Here is a 26,867-nt window from a genome sequence, read left to right as displayed (position 1 = left end):
CTCCAATTGGAAGTACCCATCAGAAATAATTTTAGCCATGTGTGACAAAACTGTATGTACACAAAAGTCATATCTGTTTTAACCTTTTGCATGCAATCTTTTCTCTGTGGGAATTTGTTGATTAAATTAAATGACACAACCCATATTACAGGCCCAAAGTAAAATGGCTATGGCGGAGTCTTTTACAACCACAAAGAATAGACAGACAATACTGGAATATTCAAAGATTTGAGTTTTCCAGTATAATCAAAGTTTTTTCATCAAGAACAGGTTGAACTAATACAGTATTCAAAATATGTCTGAAATATGTCAAGAATTCCAGAAAGTGAAGCGGTCGGTACCCCACTCATCCACAAGGTGCCGCAAAAGAGCTGACCTGCCAAGAGGCACTGCAGACAATTCACTGCTCTCATGAAGCACTGGAAAATTGCTACTGTTCCCTAGATAAGTTTCCCTCTACCTGAGGTGCTACCCCTATTCTACAAAATGTTATGATCAACTCTACATTTCCTACATACTCTAAAGATTTCCTCTTCTAATCTACTGTTTAACTCTCCCCTACAATCTGTAAAATATTAAGCATATTATTCTTTCTCCTCCTTTACGAGTTTTGGAAAGCATTTTCGGAAATGTGGAAATAATGCTGTGCAAAATGTTGCCAGTACCTGGTTCTGTCTTTTTTCAAAATTAAAATGTTTTCATACTTTGACCAAAAATCACTGGGGAGTGGTGCAAAAACCAATTTACAATCTCCAAACAAAATACACTTTTGAAAAATGAACATGTTTATTTTATGCTACATAAGGACAACACATGTTAATATTATATTTCCTCTGTATACAACTGTGAAGTTATTCTCCACATATATTCAATGCAATTCATTCCTTTGGCGTTCATGGGGGAATTTATGATAAAAGGAGACAGGTGTTGCTCAGTTTGAGGTATGAGTGGACGTAGTGAATAGCACCACGGGTAAAAAGTACTATATCAGTTACAGGAATACGAGCAACATGGAAGTCTTTTCAGGTAGTTCTCAATAAGTTAACAATTTTGAGGGTGAGAGTTATTGTGAATGCCTAATCAGAATTAAAAGTTATTTTATACTCTTTCACCAAAAACATGGCTTTAAGGCACACACTACCAGGCACAAAACGAAAAGTACAATGGCACTTAATGCCTTAAAGTCAATGTTGCTATAATTCAAAAATGGCAGTAGGTGTAGAGATAAAATCCTGATGGTCTAAGATATGAACTGCATTCTTCAGGAAGGTGGTCATACTGATTTATAGGGGAAAGGTAAAACCTAGTGTACAGATGATTGCAAAAGTTTGTTAGATAGTATTTTTGTTGATGTGTCGCCATTGGTCAAAAACGCTGTACATGTTCTGTAACACATGAAACTCAGACAGAATATGAACAAAAAAAATAGAAATGTCAGCATTTCACAAACTGATGGGTTACATCGTATATGCCAACAGATTCCTTTATTTTTTCATCGTAGTCCATCCAATCCTGCAAGGAAAAAGGCACCATTAGAAATGTAAATGGATTAACTACAACAGATTCATATTTGAACATATTTGGTAATTAGACAAATAAAACTAACAGTCGAAGGTTACAAAACGGATGAATTACTCTGAATTCAACACAAGGCTTAATTTTCAGACCTTACTAGTTTAAAGAACACAGATCATGAACACAGCAATGAATCCTACAAAATGTCATACACTTCACAAATGTATCACTGGCAAACAGTTCTTTGCTACTTGAGTACAAAGGGATTCTTAAAAAATACTTTCATGTGCAGGGATTCTGTTTAGGAACAGAACTATGCCTGGGATCACAGAATGTCAGTATGTAGGAGGTTAGTCACCATACCACATCAGTACCTATGGGCCAACATCCGACTAGCTCATACTGCCACACCTGCCCAACCTTCCTAGAGTAACAGGTACATTGGCACCCCAGAACTTAACACTCTAGCCCCTCCCAGGGAGCCGTGGTAACGGATCATCACCTTTCGTTCCCTCACTCATGCACGTCCAAAATAAACAGAAAAGAGACACGAAGGAAGGTTACAATATTTATTGAAACTATATTGCTTTATCATAAAGCAACTGTGCTGCAATTAGAAAACATATGCAAGTTAGCAGTGTGAGTAGCATGACTAATAAACTGCATACAACGAAAAGCCCTCTCATGGCGAATGACAAATCTGCCTAAGCCTACCCTCACTATGTGAGCACAGTGATATATCAAAGATCTCTGGGATTATTAGCGGACCCCATACCTGGCAATTGTAGTTAGTTGGTCTACTTCTCAGAATGCGCAGCACGTCTGTTACGGGACCTTTTCTCTGCAAGAAATCTCTCCTCTCTGTTTTCAAAATGGCAAGTCTTGGTTTATGTGATAAGAAATGCCATGCTCGAAAACAGCAGCTGGGTTTCCTTGTTATGTCTATGTGTTAGTGACCGGCCACAGAGAAAAGCAGGGCTTGTGTTGTTCGACCTTGTATGAAATGTTCAGACTGAGTCCCAGGAAGGCGTACTGAATAATAAAACATGTGCAATGTATTTCTAGAATAATATCGTGGCACAAAAACAAACATGCTGTGTGTAATGTGTGCAAAGAAATTAGACCTGTGCGCAGTTAGGCTAACAGGTGAGAACTACAGTGGGGCCTATAGCCTATAGGGAACTCATATCAGTGTCTGTGACGACGAGGTAGTGACAACAATTCTGCCCATTCCTGCAGTTTTTGAGAAAACAAAACCTCTTATCAAGATACATATATAGATAGGAGGTTTTATCAATATATGTATATATATATATATATATATATATATATATATATATATATATATATATATATATATATATATATATGCATGAAATATTTGATTTGAGCCTCATTTTGCCAACTAAAGTTATGAAGTAGTCAAATGTAGTTATAGTTTACATCATTAACTAAACTGTATACACTGTTTATGCCTCTTGGTAACGAATCATCAATCAATACAATTGTTAAGTATCCTTACATGCTGTGTGATCGAACACGACCACTTGAAGAATATGAATGATGTACAATGTATGAAATGTGAAAATGGCAATAAAAATAAGTTAAAAAAAAAAAAATAGTTTACATCATTAACTACATCCCAGCAGTTGATAACAGAAGTAGTGTTAGAACTATAATGCCACTTTGGAAAAGGTCCTTTTTTCCATACAAGGGTGCTTCATATAAGCGGTGAATCTTACTAGAACATGGCCAGGACTACTACTGCTAGGCAAGCATCTCTTTTGAAAGTAACCAAAATGGTAGACAGTATTTAATATATATTGTATTTGACAATTCAGAAGTGTCTATCCGGGTACCATATAAATGAAATTATATTTAAAATAAAATACAGCTAAATGAGGGAAACAATGACTGAACTTGGAAGTTTCAGGGCAGTATCGACTGGCAACCTGATCAAAAGGCCCTACTTCCCTCCTACGCCTAGAGTTGCACCCTAAGTGCCCTCTCTGTCCAGGGGGCTGGAGCGGAAGGGACTCCCTCTGATTAGTGAAAAAAAGCAAAGAAGTCAGGAGTGGAGAGGAAGGATGCCTCAAGAAGCTGCTAAGATGGTGTCAGAAGTGTGCCGAGTCTGGCACAGCTTTGGGCTCAGAAAAGACAAGGAGGGTTGGTAGCACATACCAGAGGTGTGCATTGGTTGTCTGCCTGCTGCTGCATGTGACCATGTAGCACATGTATTAAGAGAATGAAAGTAAATGGTTTCCAATAAGACCTCCTCCGTGGTCAACATAATCCCATAATAAAATTTCAAAGGCCAATCAAAACCAGTCAAAGGTCAGGGTTTTGAACAGAAAAAAGGGGAAGAAAAAATCATTGTGTTTCTTTCTCTGCATGCTCCATCGATGGGTTTAACCGGTGGGGTGTACTACAGACATGACTTTGTGTGCTTTTGAGACCCCGAATCTTGTTCAAGGAGTTGCAAACAAACAATTATTATATAAATATTCCTGTAGGCAAGTCTAATTTCTTTTTTTTTCCCCTATGCACAATATTAAGAGCTCCCTCCTTAGAGGTACAGCGCACCATGGATGAACATCACCAGGGTGCGACCGGATGATGAAGCATGCCACACTAGTGAGTGAGGGTCACTTAATCAGAAGGACTTTTGTTATACTGTGTTCTTAGTCTTTACCTTCCACCTTTTGTGTTATGTTATGCTGTGAATGTGGGGCCTATGACATACTGGGGTTCTGTTTCAGTTACTTGTGGTTAGAGTTGATGTGTCTTCCTGGTATGGAGTTCCTGCCTAAAATTAAACGTGGACTCTGAATATTCATGCCTACTACGTCTTCATTGGATGAATGTCACTACAACAACTTTTCCTTGCCAGAATATGGCCTCTGCCGCATAACAAAGTGGGTGGGGCAGGGAGTAGGATACATCCAGAGTTGCTGGGCCATAGACTTAGGGAGATAGCTGCAAGATCTGAAATACAGGTGCACGCTGGCTCAGAAAGATTCCACTTGTTAAGTGGCACACATGGTCCCCTAGGAGTTAGGAGGAGAGAGTCGACAGAGAGCCCAGGGAGGCAGTTGAATGCCAGTGTTGTGTAGTTCCTAATAACCTATATACGATCTGCGCGTGTAAGACAACATATACTGCAGGATTAGTATCCAGCCGGATTCAAGACACACCTACCGGGTATGTTAGCCTGTATACCAGCTAGCTCACAGTGCCACTAGAAACCCCTCTTACCAAGGAGAGAATAGTTCTAGGCAACTATCGAACATGACAACCCTGATCCCTCAGGGCTGTGGAAACAGTGCTACTTGTCGCTCAGTCACTCGTGCTCGCTTTGTCTCAGAGAGATACACAGAATGAACGGTGGGGACGTTTCTCAATAAGCATTTAATAAACCAGCGTCATTCTAGTGTAAAATAGGTGTGCTGAAACAACCATTGAACAGTAACAGATATAAATGATAATAAGCACTAACAGAGTAAAGTGATGGTAGATTTCTACCATCGTGCTAAAACAATGAATACAGACAAGTATATAAAATACATGACAGTAAAATGCGTACTCCTACAATGCGACCCTAACTAGATGTACCCAAGTGTACCTAGCGTGTATGTGGGTGTAAAGCCAAGAATCCCTCTAGGATTAAGTCAACCCCATTACCTGAAGTGAGGGACTGTGGGACTCCATCTTGGTCTCGAGATAGACACCCCGCAAGGGATGTCAGACCACTGCGAGCTGGAGTGTCTGCATGCAGGAGCGTCAGCGTCTCACGTCAGTGTGGCGGCATGGAAGTCCTTTAGTCCTCTATCTCAGCAAGAGATGATGCATATATACCCAAATTGGTACCCCCTGGGGATATACCTTGCGGTGTCATGTCAAACTAGGATGTCGGAAGGAATGACCCTTGTACATAGTTATTATGCATGAGATGTTAGGCCTGCTTTCCTGCTGTGATTCCAAGAATCCTAAAGCATAATGAATGTGGCTTAAGCTTTTCGGAGAAAACCCCATGTCATCTTCAGGCATTACCGTAACTAGTTAAAAGGTCAGTACTAAGAACCGTTATGCAGTGTAATGGTAGGGGAGAATATAGGTGAACGGTTAGGGGACTATCTGAGCCTATATTGGGATACCTATATGAAGCATAACCCCAGAGATCCCCAGGAGAGATGTGGTGAAACCCAGCATGTGCGAGGAAGAATCGTACAGTGACATACTATTCTGTAAAGCCAGTGACAGAACTGGTTGTTGACGAGCCATTGAAGTCCTTGTTTGCAGGTCAACAAAAAGTGCCATCAGACAGATTGGCAGTTTAGAATCAGTGGCAGGACTGAAATTGACCTGGTCCACATAAGCTAGCAGTGGGAGGCAAGATGAAGGCAGGCCTCAATGAGATCTGAAATGGCAGGGTTCAGTTCTGCGATTTCAAAGGTTGACAGGGGTAACTAAAAAGAGTTGGTAATAGACAAGAAAGGACCCTATCCAGTCTGCTCAACGAGGAGGAAGAATAAGAATGTTCATAGAAAGAAATATGGAGAAGGATACATTCAATGAGCAGAACAAGCTGAGAAGGCTAACCAACAAAAAATAGTGTCCTGCTAACAAAACCTGATTTGTTGGACTTTATAAAAGTCATGCCCAAAAATCTGAGGCAAGGCATAGAGCAAAATGTAGGGGCTGAAAAAGGCCGTCATGGAAGTGAAATGCAACATATAGTCCATAGGAGAGAGAGAACAGAGGTTAGCAAAGTAGCAGTTTATGATATTATACAAAAACCATCAAGCACAGACCAAGCCATCCTAAAACTGGAGAAGAAAGCAGTGACGCAGGAACAAAAAACCTCAAGACGTACAAAACATGGATGAGACAGACGACCTGGATGGATATGTAAAAACAATATCCCAGATGGTCGAAGAAGAAATGCCTTGGTCAAAAAAAGATAGAATGAGTGCAGTGACTGGGAGGAGAAAGAGAAAACTGACAGAATAAGAGACATACTTGCAAAGATGCACTCTTTTACAGTGAAGGGAAGACTCTGATTTTGGAACGCCCTTCACAAAGACCGAGTTTTAGCAAAAAAGATTCCACTGATGCAAGATGGATCACTGACAAGACAGGCCATATTACTGAGCATCTAACCAACCCGAATGTGCATTTCCATTATGGCTGTCCTTTGGACTTGCATATAATCTCACCCATACTATACCTGTAGAGGAAGGAAGGAGGATGCTGAAGCTGAAATCACCAGTTCGGCAAGGCAATTAACATCCCAACAAACCATTAGATGTGAGAGGGCCATGAAACCAGCATAGATGCACAATCGATCAAAAGAGAACATGAACCAATGAGTAACAAATACCAATGGGGGATGCATAAGGTGGACATGGGAGTCATTCCTCCGGGGCTCAGTCACAATAAGGGGTTGGGTCACTGAGGCCAGGGAATGTTGGACACCAGTGCTCCTAAAGTAACAGACGTGATACCTCTCTAGAATGAGTTGGTATTGATTTTAGTAAGAGAACTAAAAAGAAAATTCAGTTGTTCTGCAGGACAGGGTTTAAAAAAATAAAAATTGTCCAAGTAATTCATCACCATTATTACTTACAATGGTACAAGCTTACAAGAAGCAAAAATATTTGAACTTAAAACACTTTTGTATGAAATGTACAAGAGAAAATATCACAGGCATAGAGTGTCTGTCCTCAGTAGTGCTCACTGGTAGAAAGAGGCATTGGGCCTTCCAGATTGTGCATTGGGGCAGCTATGCCTGGGGTGTATCGTCATAGTCATGGAAGCTGAAACAAGGCAGTCTTCTGTGAATCAATGGTGCCATGTCTTGCACCGCTCAGGAAGCGCCATAGTATCCTGCATCGCGTAGAGCAGTTGGGAGATGTAGTTTCCAATCAGTTTATCACATGAAGTTAAATTAACTGACTAATTATAACAACTACAAAAATATGTTAAAATAAGAAACGTAATAACAAATCCATTGCCATCTTTAAACGAGCTTGGTGAAATCTTCGTTGCTGAAGAACGAGGGAGGGAGCCCTGGCTAGGGGTGCTGCTGGGTCACTGAAGGCAGTCTGTCCCTGAGAGAGGCTGCCTCTGAGTGTGGTCAGTCACTGAGGGCGCCACTGCCAGGCATGCCCTGGCAGTGGTGAGTACCCGATGCCCACGGATCTAATGACTGATGGCGCGAAAATCAGGATAAGAAGTGAGGAGGCTGCAGAGGTGAATACGCCACAAGATGGCGGATCGGCGATCGCACTGATATCGCCATTGAGGAGTGGAGCTTGGAGCCGGCGGTGCTTTTGAATTTTCCTCGGCTGCCTGCCACAAGGATTGAGGACGTGTCTAATCAGGAGCGGCCCATGGAAAGAACTCTTCACCCGAGGTGAGGGAGCTGAGGCGGAGTGCTTGCTCTCCCCCAAGAGCCTGACGGCAAAGCGCCGGCTCGGGTGAGGTCGGAACAAACAGGAAGCTGTCCCGGGGCCCTACAGTCAGGCGGCGTCCTGATATTGCGGCTGTGCTGGATCTCGGCCTAATTTGTACCCGCACGGCCGGGGGAGGCCCCCCCGACGGCCCAGTAATGCAGCCCTGTGGTGAGATCACCGGTGCATGGACCATAGGAAACCCATGGCAGCACCCGCGAGAGGCCGGTGAATAACGAGGGAGCTGCGACTGAAGAAGTGGTGAGCCGTCCAGGGAGGCAGAGACAGTGATCACAGTACAGACCCGAGGTATGAGAGACTGGGTGAGAGCCCCTGTGCCAGTCCCTGGGTCACTGATCCCCTTACAATGGGAACCGTCTTCTACCCTGCCGGACGTCAGACACTGCGTCCCTGCTGGGTTTTCCCTCCCACTCCCCCACCTCTTCCCTCCTTCATACATCAGAGTGTGCCCGTGACCAAAGTACTCCTCTCCCCTTGTTGGGGGAAGGATCCTGCATTCTTATGCCATGGAGTCTCACCGCTGAGAGAGTCCACCGTGAATTTGTGAATCACACAAAACTGAGGACAGAAAAATGATCCCTGCCCCACCCTACCGGACGCTCAAACACAGTTACTCTCCTTGTTCACCACGGTGTTTCCCCTACCCCCTCCACCTCCGCTTCCCTCCTTCATCCTTTGGCTACTTCTCCTTTCCCTTCCTCTCTCCCCAAAATTCCTCTCCACCTGCTTGCTTTGTCTATCCTTTTTCCTATGCTCCGTTAAATTCTCCCCCCCTCACCCTTTAACTTTACCCCTTACCCCTCTATATGCCATTTTTCTAAAAAATTTAACTTGTAACTGTTGTGCCTGATGTAACAATGTAGAATTTGTAAGATACGCAACTCTCCTCATGTAAAGCGCTCATAATTCATAGTACTCTTTCTTTCTTTATCTACTTCCTTTGATCCTATCCCCTCTCCCCATAATCTCTCCCCTTGCCTGCTACACTGCCTAGCCCCCTGTCCTTTGTGCCCTTTTACTATGCACTCCTTCTCCCCTTGTTGGGGAAAGATCCAATATTTATACTCTGGAGTCTCAGCGAACCCGCTGAGAGAGTCCACAGCGCCAGGGGAGCCACTCACAGTTGAGGTATGGTATGGCCCCCCTTGCCAAAGCACTCCCTCTCCCCTTTTTGGGGAAGGATCCAGTGTGTAGGCCTTGGAGTCTCAGAGACCCATCTGAGAGAGTCCACTGTGTAAAGGGAACCTCTCGCTACAGAGATGGGGAAATGAACCACTTCCACTGGGACCACAGCTTACTGGACTTTGGACGCAGCTATGACTCGTCTACCGGTTTGTGTCCCTGTCACCTCCCTCCTCTTTCCATGCTGTGTCTCTCACACTCCCCTCCTCTTTCCCTCAATAGTTCTCTGTCTACTTCCCCATCTCCTACCCCCCACTGAATCTCTCCCCTTGCCTGCTTTTTCCCTTATGTATATGTCCTTATTGTTTGTTTCGACCTTACATATAACTATGTTGCCATGCTCTAATAACTGTGTAACCTTTATAACTATGTAACCTGCAACTGTGGTTTGATACTCATGTAAAGCGCTCTGATACTTCCGGGTCTAGCCAGCGCTATATAAAACCTTTAAAATAAATAAATAAATAAACGTATGCAATGCAAAAGGATGGGCAGACCAGTACAACTAAGTAATTGGAAAAGCAGCAGAAAAATAAATGCATTGTTCTCTGAATACATTTGGCAGCAGATTCTTAAACGTTATAGTACTGAGCTAAAGTGGATGAATGAATACTGTGCTCAAATTGTGCTATGGTTGAATGGCTGAGATAAGGTAGGGGTACAGATCTGGCATACAGAGCCTCTTCTTAAGGTTTGGCAAATTCAGTGTTTACCTAGTGGGGAAAAATATTTTGGTGTGTTGGGGGTGGAGGGGGTGGGTTAGAGAGTTGAGAGGGGACACCAACATAGAAATATTAAAACCGTAAAAAAAAATGCATGATGATGGAGAGGTGGAAAAGTATGGTCCTTTGGAGGAACAACTGTGGTGGCCACATATTTGTCAGGATAGAGGCCTTTGAGAGCCCAAAATGTTGAATCCTGTCATGAAAGTGTTTGGTCATTTGTTCTGTTATTCAGACATCTTGTTCAGTTCTGTGTTTTTGTGTCACATAGGAGGATGAGGGTGACCTCTCTCTTCAAAAGTATGTTTTCCACACATTCACCTATGATTTTAACGTCAAGTACCATTAATTTGAGTTGAAACTCGTGTGAATACTCTGAAGCATTTAACCAGAAGGGATGACATCTTTGAGCAACGTATTCTGGACTTGGACTGACTGATCCGTTTGCAGACTTCTCGATTGGTTTTCTCAATGTATAATTTACTGCAGGACAAATATACTGCAGACAACATTCTTAGTTTTGCAATTCGAAAACTTGTGCTGTACATTCTTGGGTCACGTGTGATTTGTGTGCGCTCAATGTCTACTGACAAAACAGTGCATTCTCCACATCTATGAAGTCTTTGAAAAGGTTGCTGCTTTCAAATTTCTCTTAAATCATTCTGAGTTGCCACCTCAGGTTCGATGCAAGGTTTCAGTAGATGATTCTTAAGACAATGTTTTATTTTTCCACGGTAGAGTGGCGTCTCCAATTGGCAGTTGAGGGTAGACAATATGTGCCAGTTTTTGTTAATATTTTTTCTTATTGGTTGGTACTTGGACTGTGTATGGTAATGCAGAGTTGTTTCTTATTTGTTCTTTTCTCAATGGGAGATTTTTATGTTAGAATCATGTTCCTTTGGATGATTTGTTTAGTTACATATGCGGACAGCATCTGGCTTCCAGTAAAATATAGTGTGTGGCATGTCAAAATAATCCTCTTTAGTTGTGCAATTGAGATATTCTTAGGAATTGCTGATGTGGGAGATTATCCAGGAGATTTCCTGGATGGTATTGGTTGTATCGTAATGTAATTTTTCTGGCTGTAGATTTGATGTATTACCAAATTATGAGCTATGTTGTTCAGTTTCTTATCAAAATTTTCTCTCCCTCACTCCTCAGCAGTTGGTGCAGCTTGTGCCCCCCAATGTCTAGCTATTTTGCATTTCATGATCATCATTCCTAGTGTTATCGATATTCGGTCTTTGCAACTCAAATCATTCACCTCCCATATGTTAAGGAGGCACCATTTTGGCTCTGGCGGGAAGTCCACCCCGCACACCCGCGTCATGACGTTCACCACAGCCTCCCAGTATAACCTGATCGCCAGATATTCCCATAAGAGGTGATAAAATGTGCCTTCCTGTCCACATAGACGTTGACATAGTGTGGTAGTCTCGCTGCCCATTTTAACCAACGTAGCTCTAGAAAGTGAGAAGCTATGTAGAATTCTAAGTTGGATTAGTCGTAGTTTCGAGGAGATGGCCACTTCTTTCGAGGAGCTAAGGGCTTCCTGCCAATCCTCGTCTTCCAGCTCTCCCAAGTTTTTATGCTAGTGTTCACAAAGTTTTTGTATATAGTAAATACATTTTAAAGTTTTGTTTATCCGTCTCAAATTTCAGGAGTTTCTGGTTTTACATGAACTATCTGAATTGCCCAATTTGCTTTTCAATCTTGGCTAGTAGTTATTTTTCTTCTGTGAGAATGTTTTCCTTTATTTATCTTCAAATTTCAGGATCTCAGAGAACTCCTTCTGGCAGATTCCCTGTGCACTTTCGATTTCGAGGATGATGCACTCTCGATTACAAGGATTATCCAGTCATGACTGCACTTGGTTTCAGCTAAAGTCTTTTCTATAGATGGGGGTCTTCTGTGTGTATGAATGGGATATTTTTCACCTGCAGATCTCATGAAATTGTATCATGAATACTTTTGTTCTTTATCTTTAAGAGTTTCCTAGTCTTGTTTTGGAGCAAGTTGAAGGTTTTGAGGCCTAAAAGAGGCACTTCTCCGTTGTTCTATCATTTAACACGTCTCTGTCCTAAAGAAAAGCAAAATCAAAACTTAGAACAGAACCAAAATGTTGTCATCCACAAGGAAGACTGAAGCCAAGCATATATTCAAAAGCACAGACAAAAAACACCAGCCAAAGGCAAGCACATGTCTCAGGAACTATGCAAGACCATCCCTCAGAGAGAAGGGCTCCATTTCAAAACGGCCACTTGTAGCCACAGGTCCCCATGCAGCTATAAGGGAAATTCACTTTGCAAATGGGCTCCTACAAGAAAGGACAAATACCTATACACAGGCCCAGGGGCCCATATTAGCACAGCATCAGAAAAAGGGAACCTCCCTCTCTGCAGGGACATACCCTTCACAAGGAGGGATTAAAATGCCCTTACAGTTGGGGAGGATAAAGAAAAAACATCTACTTTAGATCTCAGTATCCACCCCTAATGGAACACACCTTGCATAGACACAAGAAAACAGTAAAGATGCTTTAAGGCAGTAGTCCTGTAAAGGTTTGAATCTCACATGCTCCCAATGGAACGTATGCATGGAATGCTCCAAGCTCCAAGACCAGGTATGGGCATAGCTCTGTGTAATGCCATCTAAGCCTAAAGAAATCTGTATGTGAAAGAGGTGGGAACTGTCAAAGGCCTTATCCAGCACATTTGACTGAATAGCCTAACCGGAATCTCCAAGGAGTGCATCCATGGATACCTACTAAAGGACACAGGAGAACTCATAAACCTGGCCACCAAGTCCATGGTGTCAGGACCATACATAAAAAACAGTTTAGCAACCCCAAGCCCACCTCAAACTATTCCTGCAAAGTGTCTTATCACAGTGAAGTAAAAGGGGAACCACCATCTGTGACATCTTACAAAGGGTATGGGATTAAACAGGCACATGGTGTTGAATGAACAAAGAGTCAGGCTCCCTGAAGAAAACAACTTCTTCCTACCATCTCAATCCGAGACTCTGTCTGCTGACGAGGAGAGGAAAGGCATGCATTAATTCCTGCAGAAAACAAGAACCCACAAGCATAGAAGAGAAGACAGAAATGTCAGGTTTCTGGAGCCAGGTGATGACAACAAGCAAATTGACAGTGGACCGCCTGCTGAGAAGCTGGCCTAACCCAAGTAAACAGACCGGAGTTTTAACCATGCCTCAATTAACACCAACAGCGATTCTAACATGGAAGTGCCAGACTGGAGGATTTCTGTTAAAGTGTTTGATTTAAATTCTGCAACTGGCAAAGTCAAGTCAATGAATTAAGCCATTTTGCCCAAGAATGCCTTAAAAAAAAGAAAATCATCTGAAGAGACAACTTCAAAAGAGGTCTACCTGACTCCTTACCTTCTGGACATGAAAACAGACTATGCCTGAAGCCGAGCATCGTTCACAAGAGGTCCAAGATAATCTTCTCCATGGGTTCCGCTTTGTCCAAAATTGGTCCGAACCCAGAAAATTCCAAAAACGAAGTCAGAGCCATAAAGGAGTTTGGTGTCGAAAACACTGCCAAAACAAACGCAAAGGCTTTCAACGGCATGCCAAAGATTGCTGAAGTTGTGCCAGTAGTATCAGCTGGGCCAGTGCTGGGGTGAGGGCTATTGGCAGAAATGGGTGGAACACAGTCGGCAAAGCCTGGTTAAAAGCCACCACTTGAGCAGGATCCGAACCAGGGCTGGATCCTGCAGCCCAATTTCAGGGCTGGAACAGAGCCAGGCAAAGGCATCATGGTCATATCCACCAAACAGGACATGGTTCTGAGGAGGAGGTCAGCATTGGGGTACAGCTTCACTAACCAAAAGGCATGTACTGCAACCTGAATTGAGGTCGCAATGAGGAGCAGTCCTCCGTTGAATATGTTTTGAACCTGGAGCTGCAAGAATTCCTCCAAAATTAAGTCAGCCCTCTACCCCTATCCCGGAAAAGGGACCTGATGAGGCATCAACATAATCTTCCTTTGCAGCCTTCAGGCATGAAGAAGATCCATCTAGGTTCTCAAAAGATGTTGAAGGTAGGGCACCACAATAGGAAGCAGACTTAGGGGCATGCACAAGATTCAAACTCCAAGGGCAGATGTAGTGGGCGCCTGAAGAGGAACCTCAAGAGCAACAGGAGCAAGATTTATGAAAGCCTGGCCTTAGCTTCAGTGACACAGCCCTAAAACCACTGCAAAATAATTGTTTGTCGTGAATTGGAATGGAGAGGAACTTAGGATGCCTTCTGAAGGGTGCAGAAAAAAAGGAACTGATGTCAGAGTGTTGGCATTACATCTCTCTCCCTTCCCTTCTGAAAACTGGTATGACTCTCTCTTAGGACTAGAACCTTGAATCTAAACGCTGAGGGTAGTGTTTGGTAAATACAGATGTAGAATGAACAGTCATTGGAAATAGGGTGTTATCACATTCAAAGGGGTTGGCATTGGGAGTAGATTTGCTTTTGATTGTGGTTTAGGTTTCGCATGTGTGTTTCTGTTCTGTCTTTGGTATCCACTTTGTATATATTTATTATATATTTGTAAAAGTTACATTCAGGGATGGCATAAATAAAATGTGTTGCCAGAGGCAAATGGGAAAGAGTTATAACCTTGAGGGCCTGTAATATAGGAAGTTCTTTTTTGTTAAGTTAAGGCTGTTTTGTTCTCTCACACAATTATTATTTTTACATTCTATCACTCATTTATTTACACATCTTGCTTTTAAATGCAAGCACCCAGGAGGACAAATCTGGATCTCTTTGCTATTCTTCCCAATGCCAAATGCTCTTTAGCTTACCTAAAACAAAATTATCCTGCCATCACTAAGGGCTCAACCATAAACTGGCTTTGATACACCACTAGGCACCTCAGTGTGCTATCCTGCATGATGTGCATAGTTGCCATTTCAGCTCCCAAACTCCATGCACTCTATGCCCATTTCCCAAGTTTTGCAGCACCTTGGAAAAGCATAAACTGGAGGCACATATTTTGTTTAAAGCAGCACTTCTTTGATGGCAGCACATTGCTTGGTCATTACATCGATGACAGCTACATGGCCAAGGCAGGATTCAGAGTGCCTCTACACTCTGAATCGTTTAAAAACAGACCCACTCCTGAAAAATACACACTAGGCCTCATCATTGTAAAAGCCTAACTCCAAGAACACACCAAACCATCTGTCTCCTGAAGCACCATCAATCAAACTACAAATCATGATGCAGCACGGAGACAGCTACCTTACAAATTGTAGACAACTCCTCTTTGTCCTGTGACAGAACACCTCTGTTTTTAGATATTGCCATACCACTGTAACACCTTAGACATTCTTGGCTATCCCACTCTCATCCACATCCTGAAGTCTCACATGGGATTCTATAGCAAAGTCTTTCACCGTTTCCCTCTTACCTATTCAACCAACAACAGTTCATTCACATGAGCACCTCAAACTACCTATTACCTGCAGAGTCTCTCAGGGTTCGATCCTGTCCCCCGTCATCCTCAACCTCTACAGGGTACCCCTGGGACTCTTCTCACTGATAACAGCATCAAAAGTCCACAATAAGCCAATGGCACACAACTTTACTTTAAAGCCTCCTCTGCTTCAGACATCCAACACCTCAAACCCTGTCAGAACTTCATCCAGATGTGTCCAACAGATACCTGAAACTGAAACCCACCAAAATACAATTCCTGCTAGTGAACAAGAACAAAAGCCCTGGCACAGCAACTCAGACCTGGACAGATTCAAACACAAACTTTCACTCAGCGACATGTCACTCTGGGCATCAACTAAAGCTGTAAGTCTGCCTAGCACCTAGAAGCCTGTCTATTCTAGAGGGATGGAGAGTGCCTGGCTCTGCAGGAGTGACTGTCCAGGAGGAAAGCCCAGCCGTGTTCCCATTGTGTAGAGCACGGAGAAGAAGGCAGCTTGTGTTCTGGAGTGCGACCAGCACCGACCCAAGCTGAGAGCAGTCACCCAGCCTCCCTGCATAGTTCATGTGGTGAACTGCATGAAGTGAAAATAACCCCTAAGTAAGTGCGCCATCTGGCATCGCTGCTGCAACCCCAGAGACCTATAGTGCCACTGCCAACACTGCAACTGTCATCACCACAGAAGCAGAAGACCCACCGTTGCCTGATTAAGCAACTGCTGAAAATGGGTGACTGCCGACAGAGGTTTGCCATGCTGCTTGCTTAAGCGATGAGAACCAAGAGGCGGAGCCACTACCACTGCAACCCTTATCTGCTGACAGAGATACTGCCTGTCCATGAGCTACGTTCGTATGGAATGGAAGCACAAGGCCATGTTGAGCAATGGAGAGACTGCTGGAATGCAGTAGCGGGGTGGAGGTTGTAGCCACTGAGGTTATTGCGGGAGCTACAGGAACGTCTTGAGCTCGTAGTGTTGTAGAACCCTGCAGCTCAACCCCGATTACTGTGTGAATCTTTTGTTTTCCTGTGCTATTAAATGGTTTATCTTTTTCTAAGACAAACACTGGGCTTTATAGTATGTTAGTGTGTCTGTTGTTTAACTGTTGTGTTCAGAGTCTCTGCTCCCTATATTACACTGCTTGAGTAGCCTGTGACTGCTTGCCCTCACCACCCTAAGAGTTAAGTGCAGACAGGCTGTACTTGCCTGAGTTTGCATAGCGGGGCAGTACCCAGGATATGAAATGCAAACTGCAACCAATGTGGTTGGGGCCCCAATAGCCCTGCCTGCCCTATGGCACACTACACAGGGTCAGCTATTATCTTTAACCTAACTTTAATACGAACCATAATCCTTATTGGCAAAGGTATTTAAATTAATTCAGATATTCATTTAGACCTAACACTAACACATTTTTTTTTTTTTTAAACTTAAATATTCTAACCTTGCCCTTTATACTAACCATAATCCATTGTGCAAAATTAATTTTAATAATTATTCTTAACCTAAAACTAAGTTATACTCACCTTGAAACTATACCTACTACCTACATCTAACCTTTTAATAATTTACAATAAACATACATTTATGACTGATGATTCTTAAACAAATTGCATCCATATTTGTGAAGGCTTTTTCTGCTAGCCAAAGATGAGGTCTAATTTTTGCCTTAGCTTAAAAGTGAACAACATAACTAAGAGCGCTTAGCTATTAAAAGAGTCAAACAGAACAACAGTTGCATCGAAAAAATGGTTCTGCATTAAAGATGATTTGTGAGGTATTCTTTCATTATGATGATTTTCCAAAATGAAGAAAGTCATCCTGTCGAAATTAGGCTAATGAAACATGAATTTGGAGAAATTGCAAAATGACAGAATACCTTTGGCACAAAGACAGTGTACTCTTTTCATGGGAAAAGTAGACCTGTATTTTATTAAATACAAAAAGGAGAATTAATTGTAGGGTTTAGAAAAAAGTGGAGGGGAAAGGAACAAGTGGAGAAGCGCAAGGCACTTAAATGGAAGAGGGTTGGTGAAAAAATCATGATGGGGAGAAAAGGGAGAAGGTTAAGCGGGTTCCAACCCCTCCCATTTAAAAACAACTAAACTGAAATCAAACCAGAAGAGATGCATTTTTCCAAAATAAAGACTTTAACAAAGTTATTTTCATCAACCTGATAAAAGCCATCCTTGAAGAAAAATTAATAAGGGCTTGACGAAAACAAAACAAAAATTGTGAGAACTACTTTCTTCAGATATATTTTCCATTGAAAACACATACAACTGCACTGTGGAAAATTAGACCTGCTCAAATTAGAATAAACAATGCCAAAATAGCACAGTACCTTCTCCTCCAAATTAATTTCATGGAAAGGCGTAGCAGATTCAGCACCTTCAGCTGCAAAACCGGCCTGAAAAAGATGGTGATAAATTAATTAGAAGTGTAGTTCTGTTTATCATTATTAAACTAAAATGCTCCTGGGAAGAAAGGCGCAGAACATCAGATTTATCAAGGGAGACCTCCTGTTTAGTTTGTACACATTCAGATTTGTATTCGGAGAAGACTATGTCCCTACCTGTTTTACAATGTGATACATATTTTGGGGCCATGGGTAGTCATACTTATTATGAGAAATGCATAGCATTTTGTGGCTAATATTACGTTTGGTATTAGAAGTTCATCTTAGCGACAGCATACTATCTGAAGGACACGTTATTAATGAAATTTAAACATTTACTTGATAATGGAAGCAGCTTATCACTGGGCTGGGAAGGAGGTCAATTTTATTGTTTGGAATAATTTTTTGACGAGCCGTTTCAGTGGAAGTCATAACTACTTTGACTGATTTTTTTTTTTTGTAAAACCGTTTTTATTGCAGAACAGCATTATCAGCAGAGTACATTCTTACTTTTCCTGCATCGCTTTTACCAGCGCCATATGTCTCGTGGTCATTTAGACAGCCATACACAGCTCATGAGCCCACATCCCAGAGGCCGGGCAGCGACGTTCAGGGTACCATTTTACTGAACTATATTTTAAACTGTACTTTTGCCGCTAACATGGTAGGGTGTCTGCGTTCCGCTTTAGAGTTTTTCTCCCCCCCGTCCCCCGCCCCAACACTGCCCGTCCCCCATCGCTATCCCCTACCCCCCTCCCTCCCTCCCCGCCACCCGTGCCCACGCCCGCGACTGCGACTGTTCCCGGTCTTGGTGTTTGGTCTGGGGTACATGTCAGAAGTACATAACCATTCACTGTGTTTGTGTGGGTGGAATGCTCTGGGGGACTCCCTCGGGCTCGGATGGCATCTCGTCCTCCTCCATCATGCTATTGCGCAGGGCCTGCACCAACCCCTCCCATGCCGTGGCCGCCGCTAGCGCCCTGTCATCAGCCCTGTGAGTCGCTAGTTGGTATCTAAGCGTGCTTTCACTCGCCGCTCATTTCTGTAGCTCCTTGGCCCACCTCTCGTGTGTGGGGCCCGCTTTTGACTTCCAGAGTCTCGTCACCTCCCTTTTGGCTAAAAGGAGGCCCATGTCGATAAATTTACTAGTATTCTTGTTTTTGGGTGTGTGAGGAAACCAGTGTAGGACACAAACCGCCTTGGTGTATTGCAAGTCCCTGTCCATCACCTCGGTCAGTGTTTCGCCCACTGCCCTCCAGTATTCTCGCAGGTGAGGGCAGTCCCACAACATATGCCCTAGCTCCGCTCCCACCGTTCCGCACCTAGGGCACGCCGCGTCTGCCACCCCGAAATACTTCCCAAGATTACTCGGTGTAAGGTAGGCCCTGTGGAGGATATAAAAATGTATCAGCTGGAAGCGCGCGTTCCTGGTACTTTTCCTAGCCCTCCGCACTAGCCCCGCCCACGTAGTGTCAGGGATCTCAGTCTGCACTCCCATTTTGGCTTTAGCGCCACCAGCGGCCGTAGGGTTTCGCGCAACATTCTGGAGTACAGACAGGTCACCGCCTTATAAGTGCCAGCAGACATCATGGTGTACTGGCAGGCTGCGGATGTAGCGGGTTCCGAGAGCCCCTCTCCCCAATGCGCCTGCATCGCACTCGTCACCCCCGCGTGCATCAGGTAGTCTCCTCTCGGAAGGTCGAAGCGCTCCTGCAGCGTTTGGTAGGGGATCAGCGCTCCCTCTTCATATAAGTCACCCAACATTAGGAGGCCCGCCTCCTCCCACACCTGCAATCCCGACCAGTCCCCGCCGTGCGGGAGCGCCGTTACCATTCCCAGCAGGATCTCCGGCGCATATGGTCGCCTCACCCCAGCCCGACGCTGCGAACGATTCCAGCACTGCCGGAACGTCTGCTCCTCCAGAGATAAGTCTCTGATAACCAGCCTCTGCTGTAGTGTAACATACGCCAGTACATGTCTGGGGGTGCCCCCCTCCCTGTCCTGCTCCGGCCCCCGGTACACTCGCGCCACTTCTTGCGTAAAGATCTGCAACTGCGCTGCCAGATAATAAAGTTCAAAGTTAGGCACCGCCAGGCCCCCTTCGTCTTTTGGCCGGGTCAGGGTCGCCATTGCAACTCTGCGCCGTCCTGTGCCCCATAAGAAAGAGACCAATAACGATCGCAACTGACGAAAAACAGTGCCCGGTATCCACACTGGCAACGTGCGGAAATAATACAGAAGACGCGGTAATGCAATCATTTTCAGCAGCGAGATACGCCCCGTTACCGAGAGCGGGAGTGTGGACCAGAAGGACATGCTGCCCTTCAGTGCTCGGATACAGCGCCCCACGTTGCCTTCCAGCATATCCGCGGCCGTGTGGTATATATGTACTCCGAGGTATTTAAGGCAGTCAGGCTCCCAATTGAGCAACGGCCGGACCGCCGGTCGCGGCTCGCCCTGTCGCAACGGGAACAAGCAGGTCTTGGACCAGTTCACCCGCAGTCCAAAGAGCCTGCCAAATCGCGCAAGAAGCCGCTCCGCTCCGTCTAGTGCCTGCGCCGCATTCTCCAGGAACAGGAGCAGATCATCTGCGTATAATGAGATGAGTCGCGGGGCCCCTCTATAATCCAACCCCCTGTAGTAGCAGCCTATTCTGGCCTCCGCCGCGAGGGGCTCCACTGCCAGTGCAAATAAGAGTGGGGAAAGCGAGCATCCCTGCCTGGTGCCCCGACCCACGCAGTACTGGCGCGATACCAGGGGTCGCACCCGCACCCTTGCCACCGCCGAGGCGTATAGGACCTTCGTCCAACCGATGTACCCCTCCCCAAGGCCGAAACGCCGCATGGCTTTGTACAGGTAACCCCACTCCAGGCTATCGAAAGCCTTCTCTATATCTACGGATAAAACGAGCGGCGTTCGTGCATTCTCCTGCGGATCCCCCATCAGGCGAACAAGTCGTCTGATGTTGGCAGTGGTGCTCCGCGCGGGGATGAACCCCGACTGGTCCCTGTGAACCAGTCGCGGCATGTGCCTCAGCAACCTGGTCGCCAGTATGGTGCTCAGTATTTTATAGTCGGTCGTCAACATCGACAGCGGCCTATAAGAAGCGGGGTCCTGTCCTTCCCTTCCTGGCTTCAGTAGTGGGATCATCAGGGCCTCACATATAGATTGGGGCAGCCTACCCCTCGTCTTGGCCTCCCTATACACCTCCTGAAGCCGCAGGGCCAACTAATTTCTAATTTAAAACATTTATAAAGCGCAGCGTGCACCGAACGGTTTCTTGGCGCTAGTGGAGGGGATTGGCTACAGAGACAGAAGGGAGCCCGGGATTGGGCCGGAGAGGGGGTTTACACAGGGAATGCCTGATTAAAAAGAAACGTTTTTAGATCCTTACGGAAGGATAGATAGTGGGTAGACGCACGTAGGTGGTCTGGAAGGGAGTTCCAGAAAGTGGGGGCCAAGGTGGAAAAGTTGGACCCACCCCACTTTTTGCGTCTGAAGGGTGGGATTTGGAGAAGGGACTTGGAAGAGGAACGAAGTTGTCTAGAGGGAACGTATTCTGTTATTAGTGAGGAGATGAAAGCAGGTGCGGTGCCTTGACGAGCCTGGAAAACCATGCAGGCGGTTTTGAACAGAGAACGTTCCTTTATCGGGAGCCAATGAAGCTCCCTGAGGAGGGGTGTGGAGTGGTGGTAGCGTGGGAGACCAAAGACCAGTCGGGCGGCTTGGTTTTGGACCACCTGTAGCCTCCTTAGGCTGTATGCTGGTATGCCGTTGTAGAGGGCGTTGGCGTAGTCCAGTCGTGATATGACTAGAGCGGCCATAATCATTTTGAGTGTCTGGGGGGAGAAGAAGCGAGCGACAGTGCGGATAGTTCGGAGAGTGAGGAAGCAGGAGGAGACTACGGAGCTGATTTGAGAGTGGAGGGTAAGTTGATTATTCATTTTAACCCCCAGAGTTTTGACCGTGGTAGAAGGAGTGGGGGCAGGACCAAGGGTAGGGGGCCAGAAGAGAGAATTCCAGGGACTGGAAGAACCTCCGGTAAGAACCAACTCGGTTTTGTCCGGATTCAACTTGAGATGGTTATGGTTCATCCAGTCCCTGATAAATGTCATGGTGTACTGGAAGCTGGAAACAGAGAGGGGAGAAGAGGATAGATCAAAGATAAGCTGGAGGTCATCCGCGTAGTTCAACACGGTGACCTCCAGCTGTTGAAGAGCGAAGATGAGGGGGAAGATGTAGAGATTGAATAGTAGGGGGGACAAGGAAGAACCCTGGGGGACACCACACGTGACGGGGAGTGGGATGGTTGTAAAATCTCCGAGCCGGACCGCCTGAGTGCGGTCCCTCAGGAAGGAGGAAAGCCACACCAGGGCTGCTCCCTCAATTCCAGCCGCCTTGACACGGGACAGTAAGATGGTGTGGTCTACCGTGTCAAATGCGGCCGAGAGATCGAGGAGTACCAGGGCCTGGTGTTTGTTATAATCCATGCCCTTCCTGAGGTTGTCCAGGACTGATACCACGACTGATTCAGTCGAGTGCCTAGGTCGAAAGCCAGCCTGGCGGGAAGCCAATCCCCCATTGGCCTCTACATGGGTGCTGAGTACCGTGGTGACATAACGTTCCAGCACCTTGCCCAAGTAGGGCAGCAGGGAGATGGGGCGGTAGTTGGCTGAGATGGATGGGTCAGCGCCAGGTTTTTTTAGGATGGGCACTATGGTGGCTGATTTGAGCGTAGGGGTCACTACTCCCTGCGCTAGGGAGCTGTTAAGAAAGGTAATGGGGGGTTCAGGACAAGAGGAGTAGATTCGTTGGAGAATTCGCGCCGGACAGATGTCTGCCGGAGAGCCTGACTTTACTTTGGGGAGTAAGTCTAGGAATACCTCTTCAGTGATGGGGGGGATGGAGGTGAGAAGGCTTTGAACAGTAGGAGGAGAGGGGTCGACATAGGCTGATGAGGGGGGGGGGATGTTGGCTTTGATGGTAGCGATCTTATCGAGGAAGTAAGTGTTTAGTTGATTACAAAGGGGCTGGGATGGGGGGATTTGAGGTGAAGCCTTGTCGGAGTAAGCCAAGTCCTGCACTATGCTGAAGATCTCCCTTGGTTTGTTTACGGCAGACATTATTTTGGTTGAGAAATAGGAGGTTTTGGCGGAAATGATTGCGATCTTATAGTCGGCGAGTGATTTCAAATAAAGGGATTTGAGTGAGGGACAATAATTTTTCCTCCAGTGCCTTTCTGCCTGTCGAGCGGACAGCTTTACATCTTTTAGGTGGTCATTAAACCACCTGTTAGACTCCGTTGGTCGCCGGACGGAGATGCGGCGCAGGGGAGCCACTGAGTCACAACCTCTAGCCAACCAGGTCCAAGTATCTACCATAAAATTCTATCGGCAGGCCGTCTAGGCCCGGGGTTTTATTCTGCGCCATCCGGTTCACTGCCCCTCTTATACTACTTTGACTGATTTACTAGACCAGATATTAAAAAGGGTACAATTATATCAGATGGTCCGGATTTGAGCCAATATTAGAGAATACTAGAAGTAAATTATTTCAAACACTTCTAAGGTGACAAGAGAGGTCAGTAGACTCATACTATAAAAAATATTTTGGTAATCAGGGCAGATATTGCAGCCAAATATTTCTTAATGCTTTTCCTAGTAGTGACTTTTTTATTGGGAAGATAAGACACCAACTGTGACACTGTAAGAGGTGTATCAAAAACTGCATGAACTTGGAGAGACTGGTATATAAGAATAGAGGGTGACCACAACGACTAGAGAAGGTTTGGGAAAGAAACTACGCTAAGGAAGCAACGGCTGCAAAGATGGTGTACAAGTTGAAACCCCACTAAGGTCCAGCTAAAGAAGAGACAAAATGCACAAAAGAGGGCCTAAGGAAAGCTGAAGTTGCCTACATGCGTACTGCTGTATGGAGATTATGAAGCTTTGGTGGTTTTTAACTGTGGCTTTTCATATGGTTTGTCTTGCAGCTGGTTCCAACAGATGAGTTATTCATTCTATTTTAGGACATATTTCTGGTAGTAGAACCCCAAATCCAACTTACAAAGGTGTATCCAAAAAGTGCTGTTAACCAAATACTAATTTACTTCTTTTGAAAGGTTTTTTTGTAGGAAAACCTTCAAATGCATTTTCCAATTAAGGGGCGTGGCCAAGATGGCAGCAGGAGTGGTCGCATAAACGTGAGCTCCGTCCTGCTCCTTCTTTCTCCTGGGAAATAGCTGGCATCCTACACCCCGCTGCACTGCTTTTGACTCCCACAGGGTTGCTGGATCGCCTTGAGCCCTTAGGGGAGACGGTCCACGCCAAAGTGAGGCAGCAGCGACACCGGAGACCAGGAGCTGCAGGACACGGCCTGCAATTTACAGGCTTCACCGGGCGTACTATCCATAGCTGGCAAGGTTTCAGATTGCAATGTGTGACATTTTTATAATTTCAGTGTAATTATGAGTGACATTTCAACAACTATCAGTGACACTTTCTCACAAGCAAAATCAAGCAATGAAGATGAGTGAAACATATACATATCAGAACTTACACCCATTTGAGCAATTTGCCGATTATAGCACAGCGCCACCTGCTATTGTTAACCTGAGGCTCAGAGTAAGTTGCATGGCTAGTCTAAGCAATTAACATTACAATACAATGAGGCATGATGGGGGTCAGGACAAGAGGCTGATTGAGGTACACATAGCCTAGCTATGTAGGCTGTATTATTACAAAAATACACAGTGCAAATAAGAGTGGGGAAAGCGAGCATCCCTGCCTGGTGCCCCGACCCACGCAGTACTGGCGCGATACCAGGGGTCGCACCCGCACCCTTGCCACCGCCGAGGCGTATAGGACCTTCGTCCAACCGATGTACCCCTCCCCAAGGCCGAAACGCCGCATGGCTTTGTACAGGTAACCCCACTCCAGGCTATCGAAAGCCTTCTCTATATCTACGGATAAAACGAGCGGCGTTCGTGCATTCTCCTGCGGATCCCCCATCAGGCGAACAAGTCGTCTGATGTTGGCAGTGGTGCTCCGCGCGGGGATGAACCCCGACTGGTCCCTGTGAACCAGTCGCGGCATGTGCCTCAGCAACCTGGTCGCCAGTATGGTGCTCAGTATTTTATAGTCGGTCGTCAACATCGACAGCGGCCTATAAGAAGCGGGGTCCTGTCCTTCCCTTCCTGGCTTCAGTAGTGGGATCATCAGGGCCTCACATATAGATTGGGGCAGCCTACCCCTCGTCTTGGCCTCCCTATACACCTCCTGAAGCCGCAGGGCCAACTAATTTCTAATTTAAAACATTTATAAAGCGCAGCGTGCACCGAACGGTTTCTTGGCGCTAGTGGAGGGGATTGGCTACAGAGACAGAAGGGAGCCCGGGATTGGGCCGGAGAGGGGGTTTACACAGGGAATGCCTGATTAAAAAGAAACGTTTTTAGATCCTTACGGAAGGATAGATAGTGGGTAGACGCACGTAGGTGGTCTGGAAGGGAGTTCCAGAAAGTGGGGGCCAAGGTGGAAAAGTTGGACCCACCCCACTTTTTGCGTCTGAAGGGTGGGATTTGGAGAAGGGACTTGGAAGAGGAACGAAGTTGTCTAGAGGGAACGTATTCTGTTATTAGTGAGGAGATGAAAGCAGGTGCGGTGCCTTGACGAGCCTGGAAAACCATGCAGGCGGTTTTGAACAGAGAACGTTCCTTTATCGGGAGCCAATGAAGCTCCCTGAGGAGGGGTGTGGAGTGGTGGTAGCGTGGGAGACCAAAGACCAGTCGGGCGGCTTGGTTTTGGACCACCTGTAGCCTCCTTAGGCTGTATGCTGGTATGCCGTTGTAGAGGGCGTTGGCGTAGTCCAGTCGTGATATGACTAGAGCGGCCATAATCATTTTGAGTGTCTGGGGGGAGAAGAAGCGAGCGACAGTGCGGATAGTTCGGAGAGTGAGGAAGCAGGAGGAGACTACGGAGCTGATTTGAGAGTGGAGGGTAAGTTGATTATTCATTTTAACCCCCAGAGTTTTGACCGTGGTAGAAGGAGTGGGGGCAGGACCAAGGGTAGGGGGCCAGAAGAGAGAATTCCAGGGACTGGAAGAACCTCCGGTAAGAACCAACTCGGTTTTGTCCGGATTCAACTTGAGATGGTTATGGTTCATCCAGTCCCTGATAAATGTCATGGTGTACTGGAAGCTGGAAACAGAGAGGGGAGAAGAGGATAGATCAAAGATGAGCTGGAGGTCATCCGCGTAGTTCAACACGGTGACCTCCAGCTGTTGAAGAGCGAAGATGAGGGGGAAGATGTAGAGATTGAATAGTAGGGGGGACAAGGAAGAACCCTGGGGGACACCACACGTGACGGGGAGTGGGATGGTTGTAAAATCTCCGAGCCGGACCGCCTGAGTGCGGTCCCTCAGGAAGGAGGAAAGCCACACCAGGGCTGCTCCCTCAATTCCAGCCGCCTTGACACGGGACAGTAAGATGGTGTGGTCTACCGTGTCAAATGCGGCCGAGAGATCGAGGAGTACCAGGGCCTGGTGTTTGTTATAATCCATGCCCTTCCTGAGGTTGTCCAGGACTGATACCACGACTGATTCAGTCGAGTGCCTAGGTCGAAAGCCAGCCTGGCGGGAAGCCAATCCCCCATTGGCCTCTACATGGGTGCTGAGTACCGTGGTGACATAACGTTCCAGCACCTTGCCCAAGTAGGGCAGCAGGGAGATGGGGCGGTAGTTGGCTGAGATGGATGGGTCAGCGCCAGTTTTTTTTAGGATGGGCACTATGGTGGCTGATTTGAGCGTAGGGGTCACTACTCCCTGCGCTAGGGAGCTGTTAAGAAAGGTAATGGGGGGTTCAGGACAAGAGGAGTAGATTCGTTGGAGAATTCGCGCCGGACAGATGTCTGCCGGAGAGCCTGACTTTACTTTGGGGAGTAAGTCTAGGAATACCTCTTCAGTGATGGGGGGGATGGAGGTGAGAAGGCTTTGAACAGTAGGAGGAGAGGGGTCGACATAGGCTGATGAGGGGGGGGGGATGTTGGCTTTGATGGTAGCGATCTTATCGAGGAAGTAAGTGTTTAGTTGATTACAAAGGGGCTGGGATGGGGGATTTGAGGT

At 45.8% G+C, this 26,867-nt stretch overlaps 1 protein-coding gene across 4 annotated transcripts in view; it reads right to left on the bottom strand.

The window, feature by feature from the left end:
* Positions 1–764: 764 nt before the first annotated feature.
* Positions 765–26,867, bottom strand: part of LOC146834952 (CXXC motif containing zinc binding protein-like) — an 84,342-nt gene continuing 58,239 nt past the window's right edge. For 3 of the 4 annotated variants that reach the window (XM_085602591.1, XM_085602594.1, XM_085602593.1), the window contains 2 exons: positions 17,696–17,761; positions 765–1,512 (listed from right to left, as the gene is read on the bottom strand). In XM_085602591.1, the coding sequence (XP_085458717.1) occupies positions 1,435–1,512; positions 17,696–17,761 (144 nt within the window). In that variant the 3' untranslated portion in view covers positions 765–1,434. Of the gene's footprint in view, positions 1,513–13,294; positions 13,454–17,695; positions 17,762–26,867 lie in introns of all 4 variants that reach the window. The other variant, XR_014960673.1, reaches the window with a different exon arrangement.

Source organism: Triturus cristatus, chromosome 4_2, assembly GCF_964204655.1.
Source record: "Triturus cristatus chromosome 4_2, aTriCri1.1, whole genome shotgun sequence".
Lineage (NCBI taxonomy): Eukaryota > Metazoa > Chordata > Amphibia > Caudata > Salamandridae > Triturus > Triturus cristatus.
This window is presented reverse-complemented; position numbering and strand designations above follow the sequence as displayed.